Source organism: Rhinatrema bivittatum, chromosome 6 (genome assembly GCF_901001135.1).
Source record: "Rhinatrema bivittatum chromosome 6, aRhiBiv1.1, whole genome shotgun sequence".
Taxonomy (NCBI): Eukaryota; Metazoa; Chordata; class Amphibia; order Gymnophiona; family Rhinatrematidae; genus Rhinatrema; species Rhinatrema bivittatum.
In genome coordinates this window covers 148442605-148455661 of record NC_042620.1, presented here as the reverse complement: position 1 = coordinate 148455661, position 13057 = coordinate 148442605, and the positions used below count along the sequence as shown (strand labels likewise).

The 13057-nt window shown below is 44.1% G+C and overlaps 1 protein-coding gene across 1 annotated transcript in view; it reads left to right on the top strand.

Annotated features, from left to right (window-relative positions):
• Positions 1–13057, top strand: part of LOC115093790 (MOB-like protein phocein) — a 76575-nt gene that overhangs the window by 18009 nt on the left and 45509 nt on the right. The window contains exon 2 of the mRNA XM_029606049.1: positions 12276–12338. Within this exon, the coding sequence (XP_029461909.1) occupies positions 12276–12338 (63 nt within the window). The remainder of the gene's footprint in view (positions 1–12275; positions 12339–13057) is intronic.

The following is a 13057-nucleotide window of genomic DNA, read 5'->3' as shown; positions in this document are numbered from 1 at the left end:
CCTTAGGTTTCAGATCATTGTCCTGTTGGAAAGTCCAAGTGCGCCCCATGCACAGCTTCCTGGCTGAGGAATGCAAATTCTCCTCCAATCCTTTCTGATAAGATGATGCATTCATCCTGCCATCAATTTTCACTAAATTCCCTGTGCCACTGTAGCTCACACACCCCCAAAACAGCAGAGATTCACCTCCATGCTTCACGGTAAGGATGGTGTGATTCTCTTCATAGTATTTATGGTTGTGATCATAAAGTTCAGTTTTGGTCTCATCACTCCAAATTATTTTGTTCCAGAAGTTTTGAGGCTTCTCTAGGTGCTGTTTGGCATATTGTAAGTGGGCTGTTTTGTGCCATTGGTGCAGCAGTGGCTTTTTTTCTGGCAGCTCTACTATGCAGCCCATTTTTGTTCAAGAATATCCTTATTGCTGAAACAGCCACACCACTTTGCTTCAGCGAAGCCTGTATTTCAGTAGAAGTTGCTTGTGGGTTTTACTTTCCATCCCAACAAATATTCCTGGCAGTTGTGTCTGAAATCTTTCTTGATCTACCTTGGTATTAACAGAATCCATAATTCTCCACTTCTTGATCAGAGTGAACAGAACTGATTGGCGTGTTCAGATCTTTGGATATCTTTTTATATTCTTTTCCTGATTTATAAAGTTGAACGTCTTTTGCTCGCAGATCCTTTGACAGTTCTTTTGCTGTCCCCAAGCTTCAGTAATCACCAAAGTTAGTGCAGCCCTGGATGAAATGCACAAGAGTTTCGCAAGAGCTAAGAAACTCATTGACTATTTATTCACAGACACTAATTACAATTAAATAAGGCACAGGGTGGCTACCAACCCTTTATTGCCATAAAGCTTCATAAGGATCTCCCTCCTGAACGATTAAATCACTAAGATTTTGTCACTGCCTGAGTTCAGGCTGATACCTTCTAATTTAAAAAATCCCCTGCTGTTCATAGTCCAGCTCAGTTTGGTGTTTTCAACTGATTCACGTTTACTGCTGCTTTTCTTAGCCTAATCTACTGTCTGTCTCGTGCAGTGGCGGTCCTTTCTCTGTCAATCCGGGGCAAAGGTTCTTTAACCACCTCATTGTTTTCCGATGTTGGAATCCACTGTATGGTCCTGGTTGTGACAGTGACCTCAGAACTTACAGAGTTGTGTTTGAACCCTTGCACATCTCCTTAGTTGTAGTGTCAACTATTTGGTCATTTTACATTGAAACGCTTCAGTAATTAAGAACATAAGAACATGCCATACTGAGCTAGACCAAGGGTCCATCAAGCCCAGCATCCTGTTTCCAACAGTGGCCAATCCAGGCTATAAGAACCTGGCAAGTACCCAAAAAATATGTCTATTCCATGTTACTGTTGCTAGTAATAGCAGTGGCTATTTTCTAAGTCAACTTAATTAATAGCAGGTAATGGACTTCTCCTCCAAGAACTTATCCAATCCTTTTTTAAACCCAGCTACACTAACTGCACTAACCACATCCTCTGGCAACAAATTCCAGAGTTTAATTGTGCGTTGAGTGAAAAAGAACTTTCTCCGATTAGTTTTAAATGTGCCACATGCTAACTTCATGGAGTGCCCCCTAGTCTTTCTATTATCTGAAAGAGTAAATAACCAATTCACATCTACCTGTTCTAGACCTCTCATGATTTTAAACACTTCTATCACATCCCCCCACCCTCCTCAGCCGTCTCTTCTCCAAGCTGAAAAGTCCTAACCTCTTTAGTCTTTCCTCATAGAGGAGCTGTTCCATTCCCCTTATCATTTTGGTCGCCCTTCTCTGTACCTTCTCCATTGCAACCTTATCTTTTTTGAGATTCCAGTCCCCCCGATGCAGCCCTGATGTGAAACACGGCCGTGACGGGGTCCTTGCTCTGAAACCATATATCATTATTTGCGCTTTTGAATTTGTACCACTGATGTGACTGTATTTACAATAAAGTCTGTTTGTTCATATATATATTCTAGTTGACATTGTGTGCCACATATTATTTATACTGTATTTTCTCTACATGTGTGTGCTATTTACTCTGCCTGCCCTTTATGTTTCTTAAAATGGTACACATCTTACAATTTCTGCCAGGGGTATGTAAACCTATGAGCACAATTGTATATAAAGTATGCAAGAACCACCGAGAAAAAGACCCACATATGTACAGTCACCTCCCATGCTCCCCCTTTCGTCCCCTTGGCAGCTGAAAGGACATGCTCTGTTATATAGAAGAATGTTTGCTGCTTGAACTGGCGCGCTTCTCCCAGAAGGTAAAAAGTACATATGCATGCTTTTACTTGCACAGAAGCTGAGCGATGAGCAGAATGCCGATTTATGCAGGTTAATAGTGCTTTTATCTACATGAAAAGCACAGAAATGTTTTATTGTATTTCATCTTTCAGTTAGGATTACTAAGGCACAATTTTTGGTAAGATACCAAAAGTACACCCAAAGGAAACCAAATCTTTCATTAACTGTCTCAAAAAGGCAATGCAGATAATTTTTGGAGTGCGAGTGACATACAAATGTAGAAAATTATATTAGAGACTATTATAAAAATGGTTTGCTCAAAATCCCAGGGTGGTTGGGTTCCTGGCTGGTTGCCCTGTAACGCTATGCAGTGAGTGCACGTTTACATCATGAGGACCTTGGGGTGATAGTGTCTAATGATATGAAGTCTGCGAAACAATGCGACAAGGCGATAGCAAAAGCCAGAAGAATGCTGGGCTGCATAGAGAGAGGAATATCGAGTAAGAAAAGGGAAGTGATTATTCCCTTGTACAGGTCCTTGGTGAGGCCTCACCTGGAGTACTGTGTTCAGTTCTGGAGACCGTATCTACAAAAAGACAAAGACAAGATGGAAGCGGTACAGAGAAGGGCGACCAGGAAGGTGGAGGATCTTCATCGGATGACGTACGAGGAGAGATTGAAGAATCTAAATATGTACACCCTGGAGGAAAGGAGGAGCAGAGGAGATATGATACAGACTTTCAGATACTTGAAAGGTTTTAATGATCCAAAGACAACGACAAACCTTTTCCGTAGGAAAAAAATCAGCAGAACCAGGGGTCACGATTTGAGGCTCCAGGGAGGAAGATTCAGAACCAATGTCAGGAAGTATTTCTTCACGGAGAGGGTGGTGGATGCCTGGAATGCCCTTCCGGAGGAAGTGGTGAAGACCAGAACTGTGAAGGACTTCAAAGGGGCGTGGGATAAACACTGTGGATCCATAAAGTCAAGAGGCCGCCAATGAAGAGTGGGTGACTCGCCAGAATGATGGCTACTGCCTGGACACAATACCCTTATTCAATAAACATACACATGCTTACTGTGACTCCAACATCGCTCTAAGCTTCAACAGCAAGAGGAAATGTGAAAAAAAGGATTTGCACTTACAAAGAGGGAGTAGCTGGCTTGTTACGGCGGTTACTACCCCAAACCAAATATGCCTGATACTTCACTTTCAATGCATATACAGCATAGCTCTCTGCTTCAACGGCAGGGGAGAAGAATAACTGATACTTCACACATCCAGCAGAGCTCTCTGCTTCAACGGCAGGGGAGAAGAATAACTGATACTTCACACATCCAGCAGAGCTCTTTGCTTCAACGGCAGGGGAGAAGAATAACTGATACTTCACACATCCAGCAGAGCTCTTTGCTTCAACGGCATGGGAGAAAGACTGATACATCACGCATTTCCAGCATAGCTCTCTGCTTCTACAGCAGGGGAAAAGAAAAAACTGATGCTTCACGCATATCCAGCATAGCTTCAACGGCAGGGGAGAAGAAAAAAGGATTCGCAATCACAAAGCGGGGAGTAGCTGGCTTGTTACGGCGGTTACTACCCCAAACCAAATGTGCCTGATACTTCACTTTAAATGCATATCCAGCATGGCTCTCTGCTTCAACGGCAGGAGAGAAGAAAAACTAATACTTCATGCATATCCAGCATAGCTCCCTGCTTCAACGGCAGGGGAGAAGAAAAAACAACCAACAAGGGCTGTACAACACAGTCTGGGTAAAACAAATAAGCATGGGTGTAGCTTGCTTATTGCGGCGGTTACTACCCCTACTACCCCTAACTAATCAAGCTAGATATTTCACTTGGATGCAGCTCCATCACTGCTCTCTACATTAATGGTGGGGGTGGAAGGGAAATAGAACCAAGAGCTAAGAGAAACAGATAAGTATGAGAGAAAAAAATGTGTGAAGCTTGCTGGGCAGACTGGATGGGCCATTTGGTCTTCTTCTGCCGTCATTTCTATGTTTCTATGTAACTTCAGAAAGACAATCTGAAGAATAATAAACACTGGTTTGCTGTGCAGCTACTCTCCTCCTGCTTCCCACCAAGGGAAGGCTGTCCAAGGGGATGTTTAAAAAAGAAAACAATCTTTGCTATAATGTAAAAGTGCATTGATGTCATACATTTACTTTTGAATATTAGACCAGTGGTTCCCAAACCTGTCCTAGAGGGCCCCCAGCCAGTTAGGTTTTCAGGATATCCACCATGAATATGCATGAGATAAATTTGCATGAACTGCCTCCTTAGCAAACATAACATGCCTCTATAGCAAATAAAACAAAAAAAAGTATTGGGCTTTTCTCCTTTGGGGCAGGTGACTCATAGTGCATTGCAGAGGGCCATTAAGAATTCCTCAGTCTGAGAAAATGAATTTTGGCCCCAAATTTCTCAATTGACTTTTTAAACTCTATGATCGGCCAAGAGCCAGGGTTAAAGTTAATGGAGTATATTCGGACCCTTTTCCAATTGAGAGAGGAACGAGACAGGGTTGTCCGTTGTCCCCTTTATTATTCGCGTTGTTTTTAGAGCCCTTTACTGCTAAAGTTCGGGAAGCGGGGACTATTATGGGAGTCCGTGTGGGAGCGATGGATCATAAGTTGTCACTTTTTGCGGACGACATTCTATTTACCTTGTCTAACCCGGAGCAGTCATTACATGGGGTAGTGGCCCATCTTCGGGAATTTAGTTTGGTTTCCGGTTTTAGACTAAACCTTGCTAAATCGGAGGTGTTGAATGTTTCTATGCCCCCAGACCAAGTGGCTCCGTTAAAACAACAGTTTCCTTTTAAGTGGGCGGGTGCCAAACTCAAATATCTAGGAATCTTTATAGGACCTAAACTGGCGGACTTGTTTCGCTTGAATTATACCCCATTGGTGGCTAAAGTGTTTCGGGATTTGGATATCTGGGATGGTCTACCAGTTACCTGGACTGGACGCATAGCTATATTGAAGATGTCCATTCTACCCAAATTTAATTATCTATTTCAGTCCTTACCTATTCCCGTCCCGACAAACCTACTAAAACGCTGGCAGAGACGTTTCTTTGCCTTCCTCTGGAAACGGAGACCACCTCGGGTAGCACGGGCGACACTGTACAGACATAAATTGAGGGGAGGGATGGGGGTCCCCAATTTACAGTGGTACCATGCTGCTGCTCAACTAGGATGTATTCTGTCTTGGTATAAAAAAGCTGAGAGGCCTGGCTGGGTGGCCATCGAACAATCTTTAGTGGGCAACATTTATTTATTTATTTAACATTTTTCTATACCGACATACCATTACAAGCCCTTCTTTGGCAACCTAGATCGACCTTGAAGATAGGGGGCAGCATTACTGACCCTCTACAAACGACTCTTCAATGCTGGGGAAAGTGGAAACATCTTATCATAGGGCACAGACACTATTCTTGCCACACCCATTTCTATTACCACACTCGATTTTCTCCCTGTTGGGATTCAACCTCAGCTCGTTATTGGAGGGAGAGGGGCCTGCACACCGTGGGGCAGTTATGTGATGGGGATGGGGTACTGTCTTTTTCACACCTCCAGGAGCTATACTCTATTCCACATTCTACCCTTTATTATTACCACCAAATTCGGCACTTTTTGACTGAAGAGCATATACTGGTGGAACTTCGCAGGGGTAAGTCCCAATTTGAGGGTTGGTGTGATCTAGCTGACCGTATCAAGGGTGGATTGTCCAAGCTCTACATGGTATTGCAGGGTGCATTGCCAGGGAAACCCGCATATGCCCACAAGTGGGAGATGGAACTCGGTCGGTCATTGGCACCTGAAGAGTGGGATCAGATATTTTCCAATACTAAACGCAGTTCCGTTGCAACTTCCCTTACAGAAAACGGATACAAGGTACTATTTCGCTGGCACCTGACACCTCATAGATTGCACAAAGCAGGTCTTAGTTCTGATGCCCAATGTTGGAAGGGGTGTGGCTCAGTAGGAACTTTTATCCATGTATGGTGGGAATGTGTTCATGTTCAGAGACTGTGGAAGGATGTTATGGATACCATTTTTTGTACTTTGCACCAACGGATCATTTTAACCCCTGTTCAGGGATTACTCAATATGTCGGTTGATGGTTCAAAATATGAGTGCCTGTTAATTAATCAATATTGTATAGCAGTGCGATGTACCCTGGCGGCTTCCTGGAAGCAGGACAGAGTCCCTGATAAGGAAGTTCTTTATCAGAAACTCGATGCTATGTGTTCCCTATACAAGATTACAGCCCAAAAGCGAAGTCAGCTTTTACGGTTTCAAAGGGTGTGGCAACCGTATCTTACCTGGAGGGAGTCAATGTTGGCAACGGCTGGGTCACCTGCCTCTCAATGCTGATTTTTGTTCCCCAGATGTGTTTCTTTAATTTCTACGCCAATTTGTTGTCTTCTGGTTATCTCTTTTCTTTGTATTCAAGCAGTAAGTACATTCCTGAGCTTTAGGTACGTGGGTCTTCCTGATGGGAGACGCTCATACAACACTGAGATCTGGTACGTTCTCTAGTTTCCAAGTCACATGCATATGTTTCCTTTTGCATTTTACACTGGGGGTCTGGATGGTAGCGTTACCTACGCATCCGCTATATGTTTAGCTTTCCAATGTACAGTGGTCTACATTCTATGTGTTATTGAGGAGCTTATCAGTAACTGCCTTTTTTGTATGGTATAAGATTGTTTTAGTATTGTATCAGTGTGCGCTTAGTCTGGCGTTGTTCATATACACAATTGTAATGGTTGCATTGTTGTTCGAACTGTTCAATAAACTTTACATTATAAAAAAAAAAAAAAGAATTCCTCAGTCTGATTTGGATTGCAAGGAGACAGCCATAACTACAGATTCTTGTGGCCAGTTAAATAAAAAGTTAAAGTTAGCCTTGTTTTAGACTGCTTTCTTGGTGATATTCTTCTGCTTTTCTGAAGTGCAAGCCCTGTAATTTCTCTATTTTCTAGGTAGTCAGGTTATCTGGGGGAGGGGCAGTTCAAACTCAATAGCAGATACAGATTCCATTGAAAAGCAGTAACCCTAACAAGAAAAACTGGAAAGCTATGAGCACAAATGCTCGTAGTCTGGGCAATAAGATCCCAGACCTGCAAGCCCTAATGATGGAGGCAGTCTTGGACATTGTTGCTGTTATGGAGACATGGTTCACGGACTCTCGTGATTCGGATATGGCCATACTGGGCTATAACTTGTTAAGGAAAGACAGAGAGGACAGAAAAGGGGGAGGAGTAGCTCTTTATGTCAAAAACAATATCCAAGCAACTGACCTGCAAGGAATGTGGGGTAGAGAAGAAGCATCATGGGCCATCCTAAAAAACATGATGGTGCATCCATTTTTACTGGAGTGGTTTACAGGCCTCCAACTCAAATGGAAGAACTGGACAGAGATCTGGTTGAAGACATCCAAAAGGTGGGAAAGAAGGGAGAAGTGTTGGAGATTTTAATCTGCTGGATGTAGACTGGAGAATCCCTTCTGCAGAATCTACCAGAAGTAGAGAGATAGTGGATGCCCTGCAAGGGGCTCTGTTCAAACAAATGGCAATGGAACCCACGAGGGAGGGAGCTATACTCGATTTAGTGCTCACTAACAGGGATAATGTCTGGGGGGGGGCCTACCTCAGCACTAGTGATCATCAAACCGTATGGTTTGATATCGCAAATAGGATATGGAGAAGTCACTCAAAAGACCCAAGTTTTGCTTTTCAAAAATACGGACTTTGTTGAAATGGGGAAGTACCTAGAGGGAGAACTAGAAGTCTGGGAGAAAATGACGATGGTGGGACAAACTAAAAGGAAGTGGCTGATTAAAAATAAAGGCAAAAAGAACAGCATTCAAGAAATATAAAGGATGCCAAAGGGAGGAACACAAGGAAGAATATCTGGTGAAACTGAGGGAGATGAAGAAAGTAATCAAGAAAGCAAAAAGTCAAGATGAAGAAAGGATTGCCAAAGAGGTAAAGCGAGGTGACAAATTAATTTTCAGATACATCAGAGAAAGGTTCAAAGTAGTATATTGAAATTGAAAGGTGAAAAGAATCAACGTGTGGAGAGAGACAAAGAAAGGGCAGAAATATTAAACAAATATTTCAGTTTGATGTTCACTAAAGAAGACCCTGGAGAAGTTAACTGCTAGTTAAGATATTGGTGGGGGAGGGAGTAGATGAAACACCGTTTACAGAAGAGAATGTATGGGAAGAGCTAGGAAAACTGAAAGTGGACAAAGCCACAGGGCCTGATGAGGTTCATCCCAGGATACTGAGGGAGCTCAGAGATGTGCTGGCCGGTCCGCTGTGTGACCTGTTCAATAGATGCCTAGAAATGGGAGTGGTGCCGAGTGATTGAAGAAGAGCGGTTGTGATCCCGCTTCACAAGAGTGGGAGCAGAGTGGAGGCTGGAAACTACAGGCCAGTTAGCCTCATCTCGGTGGTAGGAAAAGTAATGGAGTCACTGCTGAAAGAAAGAATCGTGAACTATCTACAGTCAGAAGAATTGCTGGACCAGAGGCAGCATGGATTCACCAGAGGAAGGTCCTGTCAGACCAATCTGATTGACTTTTTTGATTGGGTGACTAGGGAATTAGATCAAGGAAGAGCGCTCGATGTCATCTACTTGGAATTCAGCAAAGCTTTTGATATGGTTCCACATAGAAGGCTTGTGATTAAAATGAGAAGCTTGGGAATGAGCACCATGGTGGTAGCCTGGATTATAAACTGGTTGATGAATAGAAGACAGTGTGTGATGGTAAGTGGAACCCACTCTGAAGAGAGAGCAGTGTTAAGTGGAGTGCCACAGGGATCGGTGTTGGGACCAGTCCTGTTCAACATCTTTGTGAGTGACTTTGCAGAAGGGATAGAAAGTAAAGTTTGTCTTTTTGTGGATGATACTAAGATCTGCAACAGAATGGACACGCCAGAAGGAGTAGAGAGAATGAGACGTGATTTATGGAAGCTTGAACGGTGTTCAAAGATATGGCAGCTGGGATTCAATGCAAGAAGTGCAGAGTCATGCATCTGGGATGTGGTAATCCAAAAGACTGTGGCTTGGGGGGTGAAGAGCTGTTGTGCATGGAGTAAGAGAGGGACCTTTGGGGTGATAGTGTCTAGCGATCTGAAGTTGGTGAAGAAATGTGACACGGCGACAGCTAAAGCCAGAAGAATGCTGGGCTGCATAGAGAGAGGAATAACCAGTAAGAAAAAGGAAGAGATAGTCCCCTTATACCGGTCCTTGGTAAGGCCTCACCTGGAATATTGTTCACTTCTGGAGATCGTATCTCAAAAGGGAAAGAGATAGGATGGAGGCAGTCCAGAGATGGGCGACTAAAATGGTGGGGGGTCTATATCAAATGATTTATGAGGAGAGGTTGAACCCGGAGGAGAGGAGGTGCAGGGGAGATGGATACAGACCTTCAGGTACTTGAAAGGTTTTAATGATGCACAATTGACAAACCTTTTCCGTTGGAAAGAAATTAGTAGAACTAGGGATCACGTAATGAAACTCCAGGCAGGACGACTCAGAACCAATGTCAAGAAATATTTCTTCATGGAGAGGGAGGTGGATGCCTGGAATGCCCTTCCAAAAGAGGTGGTGAAGACAAAAACGGTGAAAGATTTCAAAGGGGCATGGGATAAACACTGTGGAGCCCTAAAGGCTAGAGGATGGAAATCAAGAAACAAATGCATGGGGGTAACTTGCTGGTGTGGTGGTTACTACCCTTAGGGGCGGATTTTCAGAGCCCTGCTCGCCTAAATCCGCCCAAAACCGGGCGGATTTAGGCGCGCAGGGCCCTGCGCGCCGGGAAGCCTATTTTACATAGGCCTACCGGCGCGCGCAGAGCCCCGGGACTCGCGTAAGTCCCGGGGTTCTCCGAGGGGGGCGTGTCGGGGGGGGGGGCGGGCCCGGTCGTCGCGGCGTTTCGGGGGCGTGTCGGCAGCGTTTTGGGGGCGGGTATGGGGGGCGTGGCTATGGCCCGGGGCGGTCCGGGGGCGTGGCTGCGCCCTCCGTACCCGCCCCCAGGTCGCGGCCCGGCGCGCAAGAGGCCCGCTGGCGCGCGGGGATTTACGCCTCCCAGAGGGAGGCGTAAATCCCCCGACAAAGGTAAGGGGGGGGTTAGGTAGGGGAAGGGAGGGGAAGGTGAGGGGAGGGCAAAGGAAAGTTCCCTCCGAGGCCGCTCCGATTTCGGAGCGGCCTTGGAGGGAACGGGGGTAGGCTGCGCGGCTCGGCGCGCGCCGGCTATACAAAATCCATAGCCTTGCGCGCGCCGATCCAGGTTTTTAGCAGATACGCGCGGCTCCGCGCGTATCTACTAAAATCCAGCGTACTTTTGTTTGCGCCTGGAGCGCAAACAAAAGTAGGCTATTCGCGCTCCTTTTAAAATCCGCCCCTTAGTGAATACCAAAAAGGAAATCCCCAGCAGCCATCAAATTACCACGTTTGTCTTGCAAAAATAATTGAATGAACGCATCAGCAAGCCTGACGGCGTGCCCTCTCACTCAATGGGCCGCCCGGACAGCTCCATCATTTGCGACAGTCTGGTTTTTTTTTTTTTTTTTAAATACATTTTTTTTTCTTATGCATTTAAAAATCAGGCTTGCTGATGCATTCATTCAATTATTTTTGCAAGACGAACGTGGTAATTTGATGGCTGTTGGGGATTTCCTTTTTAGTATTCCCTATTGGTGTTGGTGGAGATTCTGGGCTCTTTTTCTTATTATTGGGTTACTACCCTTAACCAATAAGCCTTCATACTGTTGATGCAACTCCATAAGCTTGCTGGGCAGACTGGATGGACCGTTTGGTCCTTTTCTGCCGTCTTTTTCTATGTTTCTGTGTTGCTAAGAAAGATGGATGTGACTGCCTTAGGGTGCCGTACAAACATGGTGGGAGGGGATGTGCCTTGCATCCCTGAGGTTTCAGTGTATTTATTGTGAATCTGAGTTGATTAAGAATGTTATCCGCGTGACGCAAATACAAAATGGCACAACTTGAATAATATCCAAAATATGCGTATAGTACAAAAGAAAGATACTGGATTTAAAGTCGCATATATTAAATGTACAGTTATACTTAGAGCAGTCATAAAGCGGCTGTTTCTATTGGTTTACATTTTATGGGAACGATTTATGTCTGGCCCTGTTGGCTGTTGAGAACTGATTAACTGGCCCAAGTGATCATGAGGAAATATTTTGCTGACTGGATCCATGTTTTAGTAGTTGAGGAATCAGTTCAGGCAGAAAGCTCATGTTTATACTACCCTCTGGGGATAGGGAAATACCTAAAGTACCTGAATGTAATCTGCTTTGAAGTGCTGAAAAAAAGTGTGAAAAGCGGAATATATAAATCTAAATACAAATAAAATAATGTTCTCCAAACCCTAGTGTGTTTCAGCCAGTAATGGACGCATTTTGTTCATTTGGGATTCAGCAAGGAAGGCTTAAGGCTATTTACTTTCACACGTTCCTGGACAATTGGACATTTTCTGATCTGTGTTATAAACAGAGACGGGGATTGTTTGCTTATGAGAGGCGTGATTCTTGGGTGAACAGTAGAAAGAAGCCTTCAATACAGTTTATGCCATGATAAATGGTATTTTGTTTCAAAACATGTATCTTGACCTCCGGGTGATTATTTCAGACTGTTCTGATGTGCATGTAGGTTAGTGCCTTTGTGATGTTACTGGGTTTCGGAAGGAGCCGTGGTCTGTGACCTCAGCTAAGAATTATGATTGGGGTGGGCGAGGGAAGGGAGGTGAAGGGCAGCAGGAAATGAAGAGTCATGGTATAGTGAGTCTTCTTGATCTGGAAGCCCCAAGGGTCAAGAGGAAACGCCTAAGGTTCCACTCCCACCTAAAGTGGAGCAATTTGCCGCCTCTCTCTTTTAAAATGAAAATGCAGAGGTTAGAGGGATGTCAGCCTTCCTGTACATTGTGGTTTTACTTTTAACCCTGTTTTAATTTTTTCAGGATTTCTATAATTGGCCCGATGAGTCTTTTGAAGAAATGGACAGCACGCTTGCTGTCCAGCAGGTGAGAATCTCCTGTTAAGAATCCCTATGCCAGAGTGTGCATTTATGCTTTAGTGTTTTAATAACTCTTTGGACAGCATGACTCACTGTACCATCAGTTTCTTTTTAAGGCAACAAGAACCTCCAGTTTGTGTTTCTTTAGATAAAAGCTGTAAGCCAAGAAAGGAAGCTGGCCTTTGGTTTGAATCTACAGTTTTGTTGTATAGGCTAAACATAAGAGACCAAAGAATTTGACCACTTAATCTTGAAGTTCTGCATTTCAACAGGAGCAGTCTAGGAAAGAGAAGGAGGAGAGAAATCTTTGGATAGAAAGTAACAGACTAGGAGCTAATTGTTCTAAACCAGTCTGAGTGGTGGTGCCCCTCATCTAACCCAAAGAGTAGGTGGTCATATTTCCCTCATCGGTCCTTCCGTCCCCCCTCATCCTAATACACCCATCCACCAGATGGTTATTTTGGAAACCCGAGACAACTGAACTTACAGGCTTCTTAGCATCTGTCTGTATCCGTGGTCTGTGTGCATGGTACTGCATTCCTAAAGTAAAAAACAAATAGCATTCGGGCAGACAAATCCAAGACTAACTATTTTCTGCACAGTTCAGTATGAACTTTTACAAATGAATTCTATGTCAACGAAGGCACGCTCAAACTTACAAGTGGAATACTTTGTAGAAGTGAAAAACAAAGGTACATTTTTGTGATGAAAATGTGACTTCAGACT